Raw genomic sequence first — 18,903 nt, 5'->3', positions numbered from 1 at the left:
GTCATTTTAGTAGAATTTAACATTTTCTTTTTAAAAAATTTCAACATGAAAATTGCAGCTCATAATGCTTTAATTATACTTTTCACTTCTGATCAAACTTCTGAATTTTCATCCGTAAGTGTATAATAAAACACCATCTGGTATATAAAACAAACTCATTTTACATGTACTGTTTATCAGTGATTTTGGTTAGCCAGTTAATACTTAACTATTAATGAGTTTATTTATTTATTTAAAGACTTAAAAAACTGGGGGGGGGGGGGGGTTCAATAAATAAAAATACTTGCACAGTTGTTTTGACCATACAAATTCTTAATTACGTTATATTTAATGATTTATAACATCATTATGAAGAAGAGGGGAAGATAACTCCATTATGAAGAAGCAAGGGAAGATAACCTAATTAACTTTCACAATATCTTAACTTTGATACATTCATTTTTTTTCTAAATTCACATGAATGTGAATTATCTCATTTCTTTCATTGATATTCCTGAGCAGAATTAAATAACAAGACATATATACCCCCTTCTCCCAGCCATAACACTTGCCTTACATGTAGGCGGCATGAAATATTATAAAAGATGACAGCTTTAATAATGCGTTTTTTTCTAAATATGCAGTCAGTTTTTATTTCGTGTCAGTAGACCTTTTTTAAACATTCTCTATACATTAACACAAAATGACCATGCTTTTGGCCACGCCCTGCATTAAGAATCCCAACCCTATCCACTATATGAGTGTTTTGGCCCCGCCCTATATTCAAAACCCCTACCTTTGGGGAAATGAAATTTAAAAATTTTGGTAGAGGACTTCCTAGTCTACAAAATAATGAATTCAGTTTTCCCTACAGGTGTGTGGGAGTAGAGAAGATAATCTTTAAACATTAAATGCATTAACACTATACATCCATTTTGGCCCCGCCCTAGAGTCAACATCCATTGTCTAAGGGACATAAAATTTATAATTTTAATAGGACTTCCTGGTTAACATAGTTATGAAGTCAGTCTTTCTTACAGATGTGTGAGAGTAGAGAAGACGATTTGTAAACATAATATGCATTAACACTATATGGCCATATTGCCCCCCCCCCCCCCCCACCCCCCAGGCTGAACCCCTGACCCAGGGCCATGAATCTCACAATTTAGGTAGAAGACTTCGTGGACATCATAACCATACATCTAGTTTTTATCAAATATATATGGAAGTAGAGAAGAAGATTTTCCAAGATCTAATACATGTTTACTAAATAACTAAATAGCCATATTTGCCCCACCCTAGACTCCTGAACCCCTGACCCAGGGGCCATGAATTTCACAATTTTGGTAGAGGGCTTCAGGAAAATCATAACCATATATTCATATTTTTCCTTACATGTGTGGGAGTAGAGAAGAAGATTTTTGAATATTTGGATTTTTTTGCATATTTGGCCCAGCCTGTGGCGCCCTGGGAGTGGTAGAGCCATGCATTTCACAATTTAAAATCTTCTACCCATAGAAATGCTTCACACCAAAAATGGTAACAATTGGCCTTGTAGTTTTCAAAAGAAGTTAAAAATGTAAAATTGTTAACGCACAACAACGGACGAAGACCAATTGCATTAGATCACCTGAGTGTACTTTTGCTATAACCTTCACAGCTGACCTTGAAAATTGGTTCAAAGTCACTACACACCCTTAACTCATAAAGCTCTGTTGTATGTAGTATGAGCCAAATAGGGCTAAGTGGAAAGTATAAATGCTCTGAGAAAAGGATTTTTGTGTGGTCCAATATGACTTTGACCCTTTACCTACAAAGGGTACCGCCTACAAACATCATTCAAGGTCACTGCACAATCTTTGATTTTTTTCTGAATTTTTTTGACAATCTGTGAGTGAAGTATAAGACAGATTGGATCAAATGGAGAAAAGATATTCCCGGACGAGGATTTTATATATAATTCTACTATGACCTTAACCTTAGACCTAGAAACATGGTTCAAGGCCACTGCAAACACTTAACCCAAAGGCACTCTGTGGGTGCGGTATGAGCACGATTGGACCAAGGAGAGAGAAGCTATGCTCCAGGCAAGCAAACTTGGACAGACAGATGAATGGATGGATGGACGGACAGACTGATCACTATAGAGCGCCTGCAGACCTAATAAAAATTTGTGATGTAACTTATCATTTATGCCTCATTTTAAAATAATTAAAAATCTATATAGCTAATAAATAAATGATTTATTTGGTATCTTTGTTAGTAAACATTTCACCTCTAACTGATAATCGCATATGGAATGGCTGAGCTTTACAGACCATTAATTCTGGTTTCTGTAAGTATTGTAATGGGTAATGATTAATTGTTTGATATAAATGGTAAATATTTGGATTAGGAACAGTTTCCTTTTGCTGTCCAGTTCCTAATATATTATATAAACTTTCTAAGTTAAATAAATTATTCTTTTTTACTGTTTTGAAGTTATTAATATGATGCACATGCTTAGCATTAGACTGCACTTTGTCACTAGTCTGCACACTGGCTTGTCCAGTACTATCAGTTTTTACACTCAGAACAACAGTCTTAGGGGGTTCTGCTTGTTGCATATTCCTGTTTTCACTTTCACTTTGAATTCTTTTGCTGTCATTTGTAATGATTTCATGATGTTCAACAGTTTTGTCTTTCTCCAATGAATCACCATCTGTGGATAAATCAGTTCCATCCCCCAATCCCTTCACAATCTCTTCTTTAAGTCCACTGGGCGGTGCTTCTGCTTTATCCGGCACCACTTTTGATGTGGGGATAGGTGGCTCTGGTTTAAATTGTCTATCCCCTTTCTGCTGCTCTGTGTTTGATACTGACTCACTTTTCATGGAATCTTTTAATCCCACGCTTCCTTCAACATTCTCACCATTTGTGGTTTTTCTCAAATCCACTTCCACTTCCACATCACTCATAAAGTTTTCTGTGTCCTTGGATTTTGTTGATTCTAATTTGGAAATTTGTGTTTTGAGCAACTCTAAACTAGCCCCCAACTTCAATAAAGTGTTATCCGCATTATCTGATGTTTTCAGGTAATTAGACAATATTTCAATCACAGAGTTCTGAAATCCATTTTCTGAAGACAAGCCATCAGAGGGCAATTCATAACTTAATTCTCCAAGTTTGTCACCATGTAAATCTTGTGTAAAGGATTTCAGTTTTTGTCCTCGGAACCTTGTTTCCTCATCTTCAATGTTGAACAGCGAGAGCAGGTTCAGGTTATCATGCATTTTCTGCAGCACTGCATCGTCTTGTTTCTTCTGGGTACTACAGCAATAAACTGAGGCTGCATCAATAGGGTGAGCTTCTGAGGTGAAAAAATATCCACCTGCGTCTATCACACATTCTCCATTTGGTGTCTGAATAACTGTTCCTCTGCTGCCATTGTTGTGAATAAAGTTGTCAGGATCAAACAACAAATACAGGTATTTTGTTGTCTCTGCTAGGAAAAAACTCTCCATTCTGTTGTCTAGCTGGTGTATGTTTACATTTTTAACCTAAATTTGTGAACAAGGGGCACTGTTATAGATAGTTATATAATAGTTAATAAACAGAATGTAATCATTACCATTCACTTCTTCTAAACATGCCAGTCTACAATATACTGTGGAATCATTAGAATTCAAGGTGGCTCAATTTTCGTCGTATTCGTAGGTAGCTCTTACCCATTAATTTACATCCTCGACGAAAACTAATTATAAAGATTTAGTATTTCTACTGAAACTAAAGACCAAGGCATCCACAAAATTACATCCCCATGAATAACCAAAAATCCCACAATTCACGAAAAATGGCCCCCAGGAAATAAAATGATTCTACAGTATGCACTTAATCATACTTTCACTCTGGTCTTCAGAAAAAAATTAACATTTTTTTTTATCCTTTTTCTATTCTTCTGACATGGAAAAACATAAACGTTTATTCATAACTTGCTCTCTTTACATATAAACTACATATTTTTTTCATACATGTACAATGTTGTTAAAAATAATTTGGGAACATACTTGCATTCAAACTGATCTTTTTTTAATTAATAGGACAAATCATGAGGCAGTACATGTACTAACAATAAACAAGATTTTTTTGTGAGGAAAACTACCGGTAATATACTCACAGTTGCATATCCACATTTTGTCTTTGTGCTGTGTTCAATTGCTTCCAACATGTCAATCCCTATCTCAAGTAAGAAGGGATCTTTGGTGGCTTGGTAGAGATATACAGCACTTTCTATCAGTTCTAAAAATAATATAAGCTGTGTAAAGAATGGCACGTAATGGTCACTCAGTTATACAACTACTCCTTTAAGATTGGTAAGGTAATTACCCCGTACATTTACTACATGCAGCTACATGTACACATAGGTACAATCACTTTTCTTCCACATAATTTTCTCGAATTATAAAATACATAATCATATTTTAGATACATGTATTACTTTTAGTTTTGGTTTACCAATTACTCGTGTGATTTTAAAAATTTTATGAAATTAAGTTAAAAATGATTAGGTCCCTGTACAAAAGTCAGTACTCTCAGTGTAAGATTTAAAAGAAAAAAAAAATTAAAAGAAATTTTTTTTTCTGTATGTGTGTTTAAAACATTTGAAAACAAAATCAATGAAATACCTGGCCTAAGTGGATACCCCTCCCTCCCTGTGTGGGCCTCACTCTTAGGGATGTTGTAGTATTCAGGTAAAAAACCAAACTGTCTCCAGACTTGATGGAAGTTGTGGATAGTCTTCATAGCACTATCTACATCACCTAATAAACTCTGAAAAATAAAGACAATTAGTATGCTGAGTTTTTCTTTTCTTTTTTTTTAATATTTTGCTAGCCTAACTCCTGTAGTTCAGCAGGAAATAAGAAATATTAGGATTCAGTTGAATAGAAGCTACTTGTAATAACAAATGATTGAAATTACTAGTATTAAATTGTCAAAAGACAATTCTGTTTAAACAAGCAAGGAAAAAGTATATACATCTGAAACCACAAGTCTCAATCGGATCATAAAAAAAATATCGATAAAATCTTAGATTTTTATATAAATTATTTTTCACATACATGTAGTTGTTATCTAGAGTAGTGAATTACCTGAATTCCTGGCCAATATGCATCTAATGAGGTAAACATTGGAAGAGTTATCCCTCCTTTGGACATGTGTGCCCACATATACCAGTCTTCTCTCTTCACATGCTTCACAATGGCTTTTTCATAAACTATTCCAATACAAAAAAGTACATAAAGATGACCCAGGTAGCCTTTTCTATGAGGAAATATTTCTTTTCACCATAAATAAGTACAAAGTCTTGTGTACCGGTAGTGAAAAGATGAAAAGAGTATTCATGATCCTTTAAAAAGAATTCTGGAATTTTACCTCTGAAATGTTCCAGTAGCTCTGGGATATCAAACATAATGGCTCCCTTCACAAGGTACTCGAAGTAGGAATCAATTCCACCTCCAATTCCAGAGTCCAGGGCTGTCCATTTACCTGTTGCTACGTCAATATGATTGCCAACCTGTCAATCAAACAGTAATCAAATCACAGTCAAAGCTCAATATCCAAAAAAAGTCTTCACGATATCTGAAGACTCGAGATACTATGGTTGAACAACAATATAATACTATGGTTACAACTACAAATAGTGATTGGGTCTTTCAAATCACTTTGATATAACCAATATCCATGAATATCAGTACATCAAAGCTCGAGATTATATTTTTTTTTTACTATTTAAATGGTGTAAAATGAGAGAGAATAGTCAGATGAAAGAAAACTGATTATGTATAGAAAACAGGAGCATTGCTTCTCGACAGTTCAGCCACTGAGTTAATGTATTCACGTACCAAGTCTAGAGAAGATTTTGCATTCCACAGAGCTCGCAATGCTCTTACTGCCACTTTTTCAAACACAGGGTCTCCAATTAATCGACTTAACGTCCCAAACTCAATCAGAAAGGTACCCACTCCTGCTGTACATGTAACAGTTGTCTCTCCCTTGGGTACGCCATGTCGAAGATTAACTGTACCATAAGGCATGCCCGTTGGTGTGTCAAATGCTGGTGGGAATAGTCAATGTTATGTTTTAATTAATCCAACTCAAAAATATCTAATATACAGAACTTTTCATTACAACAAGAAACTTTCAATTTTCTAAAATATATATGGTATCAAATATACTGCAACATGTTAAAATTTTAGCTCTAATTCCAACAATTGTACAAGCATGTATGTACTTTTGTAAACTCTCCTCTGATAACATTCCACTAACCATATCACTAATGTAAATAATAAATTTCTGTGGCAAAAATGAAACAACCCTTAGTTTTCCGTCAAAATTGTAACAATGTAATGCAGCAGGCAGGTATTTTATTTTCATTTGCAAGATTTATTTAAATAGCGAAGCATGACAATTTGATTATTATTTTATTACTAATAAAAAATAACTAAAGTTATTTCCCTTCACATTGTCAATTGCATTAATCAATTCAGTAGCATTTGAGACCACGCCACAATGACTGAGACTCTCATCATCAAAATTTTTTGGCCTTTTGAGCAAATATTCTTTATACTTCACTTGTGTCAATCAACAGTACCTGGAAGTAGCCGCCTGGCCACGTCCTCGGCAAGCTGTAATAGTGGACCGGTACAGGGCCAGCCTGGCTCTACCTCCATGCCCGCCCTCTTTGTGAACAGATGGGCAGATAACAGACCCCCTAAAACTGTAGGAGAAGGCACCTGAATACTTAATGTTAAGAGACACAACGAACATACAAAATAAATGCATGCATTTTTTATAAATCATTTTATTTCTTGGTAAATTTGACTAGGCAACTGAATGAGTGAGACAATAGACCATTTAGTAAGGATGTATTTCATAAAGCTGTTAAACAAAGTATCGGTATTAAATATCCTTAAAAAAATGTATTGCAATGTTTATTACATAAACAAAACACTTTGAAAATAAAAGGAACCGGTACCTAGAAAATATAAATATCATTTAATACTAATCCATGCATGTACTTAAGAACTTCCAATTTTTATTCCAAACTGTACTCTATAGCTTATGTATAAGCTGTACTTACTTCTGATATTGGTTTCAAAAACTGATGCATTTATGTCAAGATCAAAATTCATTTTATCGATGACCAATTCAGCCACTCGTCGGAATTCTGTGTAGTTCCCCATTATAGCTAATGTGTCTAATGCATCTATCAGGGTTAGTGAATAGCTGTGTAAAAAGAAAAAAAGAAAAAAATTCAAATGGAATAATTACATTGATTACACTACAAGAATGTTCATTTTCAAGTGATTCCTGCTACATTAAAGACACGGTGTATAACTAAAACATGTATGTCTATTCTCTAAAAAAGGAAACTGGTTTTTATTCTTTTCTTGTAAATGTACATGTATCTATCATTCTGTATTGGTATCCAGCTTTCTGGGTTTTCATTTGAAAAAAAAAATTTGAATTAAACAAACAATACATGTATAATAATTATATTCATGCTAATAATAATGTACAGATTATAATTAAATACTTATCACAAAACTGCTTTACACAAGTATGTATAAGGATAAATATTTTCTACATCTACTCATTGTAATATGTCTCAACTAAGAGCATTGTGAATTTGTGATTCAAAGTAATATTATAACCATATTCCTGAAAAATAACTTTGTCCTTCCTATGAAATACTAATATTAAGTTAGTTTGAACTAAACAGAGAGAAATTTTCAGCTAAAGATAATTAAAAAAAAAAAAAAGAAGGTTCTCTTTTAGCAGTTAAGAAACAATTTTTACAATACAGTCAAAAAACTTCGAATTACTTTTCTTGAATACAACTGAACATTCACAGAAACTCTGACTGAAAAATTCCATTGGATCAATGTGCAGCTGGTCATAGTGTGATAGACTTATAATTTTCTATTCACACACACCTTACCAGTAGAGCTGACTTCACTGCCAGTGCAGCAATCATTATGATGATCTAATCTGATTAAAACTACCCTCCTCTTTTACAATGATGAGTGTAAGAAAACAGGGTGGTTTTAATCAGACTGCATGCCTCTTTCATGCCTCTTTCATGCCTCTAAACTAAAATTCTTAAATTTATTTGTTTGCTGGTAGAAAATGGTGGCCATTTTTCTGCACATGAATTTAACACATATCACTTTCTGAACTTGATGACTGTGTAAAGATTATATACGTAGCTATACAGTAATTCAGCAGCTAACATATTATGTTAATCCTTCTATTTGCCTATGGCAAAAAAAAAAATACATCCTTACCTCCCCCAAGTGTCATGGCCATCACATGTGAGAGGACGCAACTCATCATATGGATAAGCATATTTTATGTATCCGTCATAAGCATGATGAAACATAGACACTACTTTCTCTCTGCAAATTAAGAAAAAATTACAATCATATTGATGGCAGATGCAACATATGCAAGTATCATTATTATACTTATCATAGCATTCATGTTTAAATAAACCCTCTCTATCAATTGAAACAGTTAAAATATCTTCATAAAACATTGAAATCAATTAATTAGAATGTTAGCCAAATAGCCAATGCCCAGGAAGAAGACAGTGAAGTTTTTGTTTCGAATTTCCTCTATCCATCAGCAGACGATTTTCCATTTCTAACATTACTGAAAGTTGAACGACGATTGTCATGAAATTAATTAGTTAACAATATGTTACCTGTATAATTTTATGTCATCTTCTGTAATTTTTCTCTGTGAACAGACTGTTAAAGTGTTTATATTAAAGAGAATAAATACACAGATGACACGTTCCCTCATTGTCGCCCCTGATTTATTATGAAACTAATGAACGTAAAATACAAAATATTGTTTTTTTTATTTTATTTTAATCTATCGAAGAATATATACAAAATGATTAATTCATGTTTAAAATTGAATTTTAATAAAAATAATTCATTCAACTTCTGGGCATTTAAAAAGCATTGATTTATAAATAAAGTGAATATAGAAAGAACAGGATTTGCGTTATTTAGACACCTTCCAATGTAGACTTCCTTTTCCGGTTTTAGGCCATATTGAATTGGCAAGTGAGTGTCTTGACATATCTGAATCTAACGATATCGGCTTTTATACACAATGTATCTACTTGTTTTAACTGAGAATGCAAATAAAAAACATTATCCTTTACTTCTGAAAGGCTACTATTGATTCCGTTCGTAGTATTAAACTTATACAACGCATTTGTTTACACCATCTCTGCTGTAAACCCATTTTCAGTTTACTATTTCACGAGGTTTTTGAGTAATTCCAAATAAAATAAATGAATAAATAATGTATTTTATAGTTATAATTGTGCAAATACCAGAATTGGTTAATGGTAGTAAGCAAAAAAATTAAGAATCAGGTAGTTTTTATGGAACTTGGAAGATAAGTGGATATGACTGAATTTATTTTTCATCTCTAACGATTAGAGTTTGTCTACAAATTAAGTTGTTACACAATAGTTATTAAACAATTGAATCCATAACGTTGGGTATTAAAAGTTGTAATATGTCACACCTTAAAGAATTGTTCATAGATATGCACTTTATTATATCAATCACTGAAAAGATGAAAAATATAATTATACTCTGTCCCAAGATATCCTCAATTCACATTTTGCTAAATGAATCGGTATTTATAAATACCCCAGAGTTCAGACAATGTTCATTCAAAAGTATGAATATTTTCCAAGATTTCAATGAAATGCCCCCTCTAGCTAATCGGGTTTCAATGTGCGATGTATTCCAAGTGATTTCCGAATGGGGAAAAGATGTAAACATATCTTTATATTATAAATCTCTGTAAGAATTAATGTGTTTTCATTTCTGTGAATATTTATGAGTGAGAAATGATAATGTGTGAATGAAGTTATCTAGAAAATATTTCTTCCATCAATTTCAATTGCACTTCATTCGCAGGTACATGTATGTGTATTTTTTTAAAAACCATCCAAATGTGTTGCATGAATATCTTGGGATATACTATAGGTATAACTTGATGGCAAATCCTTTTGGGTGCTTTATATGGTATATATACATCCCATGGTATTTAGAATTTTACATGCAAAGTTTAATCTTTTTGTTCAAAATCGAGTAACAGCTGGTCTGTCTACACTGCGCTATACTACAATGCTACAATAGACCCATACTATATACTAATGTATACACCCAAACGTATCTTGCAAATCATCACAGGGTAGTGTAATCATAAGGGTTAAAGAGACATGGTGACGCACAAACCAATGATTAATTACCAAACATCAAATTTTTCACACAAATTACCACATATTTTATATATCATAATTCATATGAAAAGATGAAGTTTTGAAAAATCATGTTCAAAATTGAATAGATCAAATTAAAAAGAGAAAAATAGAATTAAGCATTGGGCCAACACATGAATATTGAGTTTTCCTTCCATTCCATGGCCTCTCTGAAATCTACATGTAATGTCTTCAAGAAGTAAATATTAAGATGCACTCTATAAATGCATATTCCTTACTACAGTCATTAAATGACTTCTCCTCATAATTCTTTTCTCGGTGTGTCAGTCCCACTGTAACTATTTTTAAACGCCAATCTTAACCATGGGACACTCAAATCAATATCCAAATTCCAAGACAAGTTGGTTGATTTACACATGTAATTTCTGGATGAGTTTTAACAAGTTATAAACTGAGAGGTGATGACTCATAAAACTTCCGCGTGATGAAATTTCGAATGTTTCTTATTTCTGTTGTCATAATAAAAAAAGAAAAACATCTTTTTTGAGTCACAGTGTCACTCTAAGGAGTTCGGTTTGTGCATTCCAAGCCTGTAGTGAATACCAATATTGTAATATGTTTAAACTAATCAGTTGGATCTACCGATATATACTAATTTTTTTATTAAATTAAATTATGAAAAAATGTAATACATTGTAATCTGCATTAAAGTCGATGTTTTTCAGGATGTTGATGCCCAAGAAAAACCGTGTGCAAATATTTGAATACTTGTTCAAGGAAGGCGTTTTGGTAGCCAAGAAAGACTTCTCAGCTCCAAAGCATCCAGAAATTGATGTCCCTAACCTTCATGTTATTAAGGCATTAACAGTAGGTGTATTATTGCTTAAATATTCATTATACCATGTATTAAGATATATATTTGGATGTATATATATAATTAATGTAAATGTAAATTGATGTAAATATAATTATAATTAAATATAATAAAATTAGATCATAACGCTTTAGGCTTTTTGAATACTTGAGTCTGTTCAATATTACATTTCAAATCAAGAAAATAATCTCAACTCATACATATATTGCCTAAAAACATTGTATATTCATTATAATTGGAGATAGCACTGGTGTTATTCTTTTCAACCAGTGCTCTGTGTCAATAAGTTACTATTTTCTAGTTATTTCCCAATATTAATTTTGCAGTCTTTGAAGTCACAAGGCTATGTAAGAGAACAGTTCTCATGGCGTCATTATTACTGGTACCTGACAAATGAAGGCATCCAGTATTTACGCGATTATCTCCATCTGCCAGCAGAGATTGTTCCTGCTACACTAAAGAGACAGACGAGGCCCGAGACGGCTAGACCCAGACCCAAGGGTAATTTGAAACAATTTCTATTTAGTCACCAGGTTTTTTTAATGCAGTTATCAAATGTTGAGTTGATTATTGTGCATGAGGTTTGATCCGAAAGTAGTATGTCACTGATGTGATAATCATGAAAATGTTGGGGTACAAGTGAACTATACACAGGGCTGTCCCAGCACTTTTTGGTACAGGGCCGGGTCCCTCTCCATTGGGAAAATTATCGCCATTTTTTCTCAAATTGGGAAAAGTAAAGATACTTTACTATGTCATTAAATGACTTCAGTATTTAGTACAATCTGTTGTTAACTTCTTAATTAAAGTTTTACAGCTAGCTCACATGATGTTCTCAGGAACTAACCAACAGTTTTAGAATTATGAAGAGGCCAATTTTTAAAAAAAAATTATTTATACATGTTGATTTAGATTTTTTATTTGAAATTTTATAGTGGTCAGGAAAATAAGACTACATTTTTTTAACATGATTGATACATGTTGATTTGCATTTTTTTTAACGGTTAAATCAAGGTATTAACCTACAGACAAAGATAAAAAAAAAAATTAGAAATATTATTAAAAAAAAGATTAAAATCAAATTTGGAAAAGGGAACCAAATTTAGTCATGTGGAATTTTTATACTTTATTTCATAGATTTATTATTTGCAATATTTCAGAAACAAAATTCTGTGTATGTTACTGACATCTTGTGTATTTCCGGGTATTAGTAAAACCCTATGACCCAATTTCAGCCGTAATGCAGAAGACCTGTTTACAATGTCTAAATTATTTCATGATAATCAAAGCATCTACTTTGAAGGCTTATTATCTAATTACAAGATATCAAACAATGCTACTAGCAGTCATCACAATAATTTATAACCATCTTTTATAAATTTCTGAGCACTTTCAAAGGCATCACTCGTAATGCCGTACTGTATAATGGAAGACTGTATATTCACCACAGTGGTTGAGTCCACTTGTGAAAAGTTGAAAACCTTTTAATTAAAATAATTATCAGTGTCTTCCCAATTATGTGATCATTAGAGATATAATTAAGCCAGCTTTAATCGATTACAGTAAATGTACTGACCAAAAAGCAAACAGCTCTTGCAAATCTCCCAAGTTGTTAATAATTACCGGTAATGCAATTGGGAATTTTTATCCTAAAATTGGGAAAATCTGTGGCTTTTTGCCATTGGGAATGGGTCCGATATTCGGTTCAAATTTGAGGAGAGTGATGGCCGATACATCAGCTAAAATTCATGGTACAAAATCTCAGCCTAATTGTTTATAAAAGATTGAAAGATCTAAAAAACAATAGTCTCTTTTGATGATATCATTTTAATATGTAGGAGGTGAGATGATAAAAGGTAAAAAGGTTATGTGAGTAACAGTTTCGATAGATAATTGACATTTTATTTTTGAAGCCTAATATTTGTGCTTTATGAAGTAACGAACGTGATGTTTTATTCACATTTCATTTCATTCAAAAAGACTTGAAACAAATCCTTAGCACATCCCTAATGCTCATAAAAACCTTAGATGGCAGCTTTTAAGTTTCCATCTAACCAGCTGTATTTTAACCCACTGCATTCTATTTTTATAAGATATTAAATGTTCAATTATATGCTTTCTAGAGTATAATAAATTTGTCTTCTGTATTATCTGAGTAAAAAAACAGAATTTATGAAATTTTTCAATTCAAATTTATTATTATCCCCTCGCCAACTTGTTGCGAAGGGGGTATAGCATTGATGCTGTGCGTGTGTATGTGTGAGTGTGTGTCTTCAGCTTGGAAGCAAGTGTAAAAGAAAACCCTTGCATGGATATTTATCAAACTTCGTACACTTATTTGGAATGGTAAAAGGACAAACCCTGTTAATTTTTAAGTCAACTAGTTTAGTACTTTTTAATATATCGATCGTTAAGATAAAAAAGATTTTTAAACAGAAATTTCATGTACGACTTGACAATAACTACTTCCGCTTCACTTCTGTGAAACCAAAGGGAAAGTAAGCAGTTCAAATCAACAACCTGATATTTTTTGGATTTAGATCTAGTACAGGTGAAGAAAAAGTAGTTTTTGAAGTAATGGAGGGTTAGTAGAATGTGGTCTCCTCATTTACATTTACATAACTATATATTCCTAAATAATGCATCCCCCACACAATAACTCATGTCGCGAGGGGATGCTCCGCTTAGCGGTGTCCTTGTCAAAATTACAATGGTGCATATTCTGATATTTTCTATGATTAAATGCTGTTATCATTGTAAAGTATTTTGCGACATAACCTTTGGATCAAACCTTGCACTGCTAGCAATAAATGAATGTTTAATTATGTATTAAAAATTGAAAAATTTATAAAATTGATCTCTTTAAAATGTTTTTAAAAGTGACAAAACTAGAAATTATATGAATGAAGATAAGATATCTGTGTTAAATTTGACTGTATTATTTTATATATTGTACAGGTCCAGAAGGCCCCCGTGGAGCCCCTGGGGCACAAGACAGGGCTGAATACAGAAGAGCAGCACGTAAGTACCTTGGGACGAATATGGGATAGAGCTGAATATGATACCAAGAATTGATGTTTTGATACTTTGGACTTCCAATATATTCTAATTAGATTCATCAATGACATGTACTTTGGTTTTATCAATAAGGAGTCAATCTACAAAATCAAATGAAAGAATATGACAAAAGGTTGTATTAACGACCATTGTCCACAAATTGAAGTATGCTCAATACTTTCTTTTTCACTATCGCATCGTTGAAGCTTCAGTTCAGATAGCAATTACTTAACAAGAAGCAGACCTAACAATTGATATTAATCACAAGACAGATTAAGTGGTTGTATACATAAATTTTGTTGTTTGATTTTTATTAGCCGGAGGAGACAAGAAGACCGAGAGTGGTGCTGGTGCTGACCCATCCTTCCAATTCGTAAGTACTGTATTCCTAATCCAGGCTTGGGGCGAATTACATTGTAAAGTAATGCATTACATTACCATTACGACTTGGATTTTGACATTAAATTACCATATCTATTGCTTAATTTTCTTGAAGTAAAGTAATGCATTACCATTACTTTGTGGAAAGACGATAAGTTGTAAAAAAGTTAACTATAAGAGATTAGCAAATGTTTCAAATATAAAACATAATTTAACATATATACGACATTATTATTTGTTCACATCATAAATGTTTTTGAATTGAGTACAGCAATAAGTATTGATTTTATCAAACATGTTAGTGAGTCAACAACTACAGTTCTTTTTGTATTAAAGAAAGGATGAGAAGGTTTTCATTATATGTTCTTCATTGGTATTGTAGTCATTTTTAGAATATGAAATGAACAAGTGAAAAGCTGTCAATGTGACAGCAAACCGGGTTTTCTTTTATGTAAACTGTATCCATAATCCATGTCAACCCTTAATGTATATGCAACATTTTGCCAAAAAATGACTAAGTTCAAAAGCTAGTATTTTTTCGATAAACTATCGGAAATCAAAATCCTAGCAATATGCACACCTCTGATATATGTACAATTGATCTGCAAAAGAACAACTACCTATCTTGAGAACTGTAGGAGGAGTTATCCGTACAATGAGGGTACCCTATATGCAACATTTTGCCAAAAAATGACTAAGTTCAAAAGCTGGTATTTTTTCGATAAATTATCGGAAATCAAAATCCTAGCAATATGCACACCTCTGATATATGTACAATTGATCTGCAAAAGAACAACTTCCTATCTTGAGAACTGTAGGAGGAGTTATCCGTACAATGAGGGTACCCTATATGCAATATTTTGCCAAAAAATGACTAAGTTCAAAAGCTGGTATTTTTTCGATAAATTATCGGAAATCAAAATCCTAGCAATATGCACACCTCTGATATATGTACAATTGATCTGCAAAAGAACAACTTCCTATCTTGAGAACTGTAGGAGGAGTTATCCGTACAATGAGGGTACCCTATATGCAATATTTTGCCAAAAAATGACTAAGTTCAAAAGCTGGTATTTTTTCGATTAATAATCAGAAATCAAAATCCTAGCAATATGCACACCTCTGATATATGTACAATTGATCTGCAAAAGAACAACTTCCTATCTTGAGAACTGGAGGAGGAGTTATCCGTACAATGAGGGTACCCTATATGCAACATTTTGCCAAAAAATGAGTAAGTTCAAAAGCTGGTATTTTTTCGATAAATTATCGGAAATCAAACTCCTAGCAATATGCACACCTCTGATATATGTACAATTGATCTGCAAAAGAACAATTTCCTATCTTGAGAACTGTAGGAGGAGTTATCCGTACAATGAGGGTACCCTATATGCAATATTTTGCCAAAAAATGACTAAGTTCAAAAGCTGGTATTTTTTCGATAAATTATCAGAAATCAAAATCCTAGCAATATGCACACCTCTGATATATGTACAATTGATCTGCAAAAGAACAACTTCCTATCTTGAAAACTGTAGGAGGAGTTATCCGTACAATGAGGGTACCCTTTTGGCAGCCGCCCGCCCGCCCGCCCGCCCGCCCGCCCATCCGCCCGCCCGCCCGCCATTTTCACCATTTTAATAACCGGATTTTTCCGTTGGAAAACCCGGTTAAAAATTAAACAAATGATAGAACTTGGCATTTTGAATCATTAACACTCTTTGGACTTTTGCCACTTCCTGAACTATTTGAAATCTTAGATGTATTGATTTTTTTTTTCTGTAGAGAGGAGGATTTGGTCGAGGCAGGGGATCATCTGCACCCCCACCACAGTAGGGAGTCATGTGATATTTATAGGGACAATAAATCATCAACAGTCTGTCTGTCTTCTGGTTTGGTTTTGTTATCAGTTGATGTAGCTGCAGGGCTGTAGATCCTGGTCTTGAAAAACTTCAGATTGACGTCATGGGAGCTATAGTGCCTACCATAGTAGTAAAAAGTTTCTGCTTGGGAGTGTAACAGTTGAAATTGACACCCCGAGAAAAAATCATTGTCAACAGACGCGAAGCTGTTACCCCGTTACCCTCCCAAGCAGGCACTATTTCATTATACTGAATGTCTTAATTTTAAAGAAAACTTTACTGCTTTTATATGGGAATAACTTGAATTCTGTGGCAAACTGTACGCAAATAATTTTCGCGCATGTAATAATTCGTATTGTTATACTTTCATGTTAAATACTGAAATCTGATCGGTTAAGACACAGTTCATAATCTATTCTATTACCCTCAGCGTTAGCAACGCACTTAGCAACGGGTAACATTAAAAATTGTTACATGCGCGAAAATTATGCGCGTCAGTTCGCCGTAGAATTCACGTTATTCCTATATGAAAACAGTAAAATTTTCTTTAAAATTAAGACATTCAGTATAACAAAATAAATAGTGCCTGTTTGGGATGATAACAGTTGAAATTGACACCCCTCGAAAACCATTGTCAACCTCTTGTCAACCTCCGCTTCGCGTCGGTTGACAATGGTTTTCTCGGGGTGTCAATTTCAACTGTTACCCTCCCAAACAGGCACTATTTATATATTATTATACTTTCATGTTAAATACTGAAATCTGATTGGTCTAGACAAAGTTGATTATCCGTTTTATTACCCTCAGCGTTAGCAACACACTTGGCAACGGGTAACAACGAATTGTTACATGCGCAAAAATTATTCGCGTACAATTCGCCATAGAATTCACGTTATTCCTATATAAAAGCAGTAATTTGATAGGTTTGTAACATATTCTATAGGTACTGTGTGACATGTACAAAATTAAATCTTACGAGAGTGATATAGACGTTTAGCAGAAATATTTACATTTTCCAGTGTCTGCCTGTGATGACACTACGTATCGAATTTTGTACAATATATAAACCTTAACAAAATACGCCAAATTAAGGCTCCAGTGGGGTTTGTTTATTTATATTTAAATATCTAATCGGACGATGGCTTAAAATGTTATAAATATAAGTAATAAAGTACAATTCTTTGAATATTATGTAGTGATAATTTCGGTCGGGGCGTGATTAAATCTATCCTAAAGCCCTTCGGGCTTTATTGGATTTGATCACGCCCGACCAAAATTATTACCTCATAATACTCGAAGAATTATTCCTTATTCCTTAAATCCTGCAAATATGTAGAAAATGTCTGAATTTTTTAAAACCAAATTTTGCAAGAATTTTACCTTTGAGGCCATATAAAAAATTTGACATCAGTGGGTTCACTACAAATCTGGAGATCATGAGTTCGAATCCCGCTGAGGACAATAAAAAATTTTACTTTCCAACATTTTATAAAACGTATTTTTTGGTTGAATACTGTGAAAGAAAATTCTAAACCGGTGAAAGTATTTCAATTATGATATACTTTAATCCACATTAATATCGACAGATGTTCCTTACCACCTTACGGGGATGCGAGGGTGGCTTTGAATTTCTCTCAGGTTGGGATACATAAATCCTATTAGTTTATTTATTTGACTTAGTTTTGCATTAAAGCGAATATATTCACTTACATAGGCCTATAATGAAATATGTATGTATTGATTATTCCAACATGATATTTAGGAAATTTTCTTCAACTCAAAAATGAAAAGTCCCCAAGGTGTTTGGGCCTTGGGACTTAAGAAGGATAACTCTTAACTGAGGAACTTTCACACCAAATAAAATTTCAAATATTTTTTGTGTTTATTTGCAATTATTTCATTCAATTTTTAATGTCACATGTATTGAAATACATTTTCTTATAACATCAAGCAGCTTTTTCAGATGATTTGTCAACAGAGTAAGAAAATATGAAAAATTACGTTTTGGGGAAATACTAAAAAGAATTGCAATAAGTTTTTTGAATGTTAAGAAGTGTTATATTTTTTTTAAGGTGTCCGAAGGAAATATCCATCATCTGTCAAAAAAATTTCTCTCAATTTGTTAATAGTTAAGTTTTAAAAAATTATTTTACAAACTCTCGAAAAAACATTAAAAAATTCTTTAAAAATACCTATAGTATCCCTATCATCATTTTAATATATGATAAGTATATGTTTTGTGGTCTTCTATTGAAAATTTGAATAAACTGGGGGTGTATAGAGCCACCTTAATCAAAAATACTGACAACAAATCCGAATCAGGCTGAAATTGCATTTTAGGTGCAAAAAGGTCAAATTAAATTGGCCACAACTCAAAGGAATGAACACTGCATGGCCCCACATTATCTGTGTATTTTTTAAGTACTAGTATGTTTTGTCTACATATTTCAGTGATA

At 33.0% G+C, this 18,903-nt stretch overlaps 2 protein-coding genes across 2 annotated transcripts; one reads left to right on the top strand and one right to left on the bottom strand.

The window, feature by feature from the left end:
* Positions 1-2,203: 2,203 nt before the first annotated feature.
* LOC105341413 (ER degradation-enhancing alpha-mannosidase-like protein 2) lies at positions 2,204-8,841 on the bottom strand. Its single transcript, XM_011447949.4, has 10 exons — positions 8,726-8,841; positions 8,307-8,417; positions 7,100-7,245; positions 6,611-6,736; positions 5,862-6,073; positions 5,392-5,533; positions 5,109-5,233; positions 4,644-4,788; positions 4,136-4,257; positions 2,204-3,518 (listed from the first exon to the last, which is right to left on the bottom strand). The coding sequence occupies exons 1-10, from the start codon at positions 8,824-8,826 to the stop codon at positions 2,223-2,225; spliced, it is 2,526 nt and encodes an 841-aa protein (XP_011446251.3). The 5' UTR covers positions 8,827-8,841; the 3' UTR covers positions 2,204-2,222.
* Positions 8,842-9,062: 221 nt separating this feature from the next.
* LOC105341412 (40S ribosomal protein S10-like) lies at positions 9,063-16,464 on the top strand. The gene is given in 6 exon segments (NM_001305369.2): positions 9,063-9,095; positions 10,999-11,140; positions 11,474-11,648; positions 14,106-14,168; positions 14,522-14,577; positions 16,371-16,464. Coding segments are annotated over 5 exon segments (486 nt in total). The 5' UTR covers positions 9,063-9,095; position 10,999; the 3' UTR covers positions 16,422-16,464.
* The last annotated feature ends 2,439 nt before the right edge of the window (positions 16,465-18,903 follow it).

The sequence above is a fragment of the Magallana gigas genome, chromosome 5 (genome assembly GCF_963853765.1).
Source record: "Magallana gigas chromosome 5, xbMagGiga1.1, whole genome shotgun sequence".
Taxonomy (NCBI): Eukaryota; Metazoa; Mollusca; class Bivalvia; order Ostreida; family Ostreidae; genus Magallana; species Magallana gigas.
This window is presented reverse-complemented; position numbering and strand designations above follow the sequence as displayed.

What these genes read in the sequence shown, in the direction of transcription:
- LOC105341413 (XM_011447949.4), bottom strand. Translation starts at nt 8,826, where the DNA reads ATGAGGGAACGTGTCATCTGTGTATTTATTCTCTTTAATATAAACACT. An exon ending in CATATTGGCCAGGAATTCAG is followed by an intron (nt 4,789 to 5,108) that starts GTAATTCACTAC and finishes TTTATTTTTCAG; the next exon opens with AGTTTATTAGGTGATGTAGA. An exon ending in GGGGTATCCACTTAGGCCAG is followed by an intron (nt 4,258 to 4,643) that starts GTATTTCATTGA and finishes TATTATTTTTAG; the next exon opens with AACTGATAGAAAGTGCTGTA.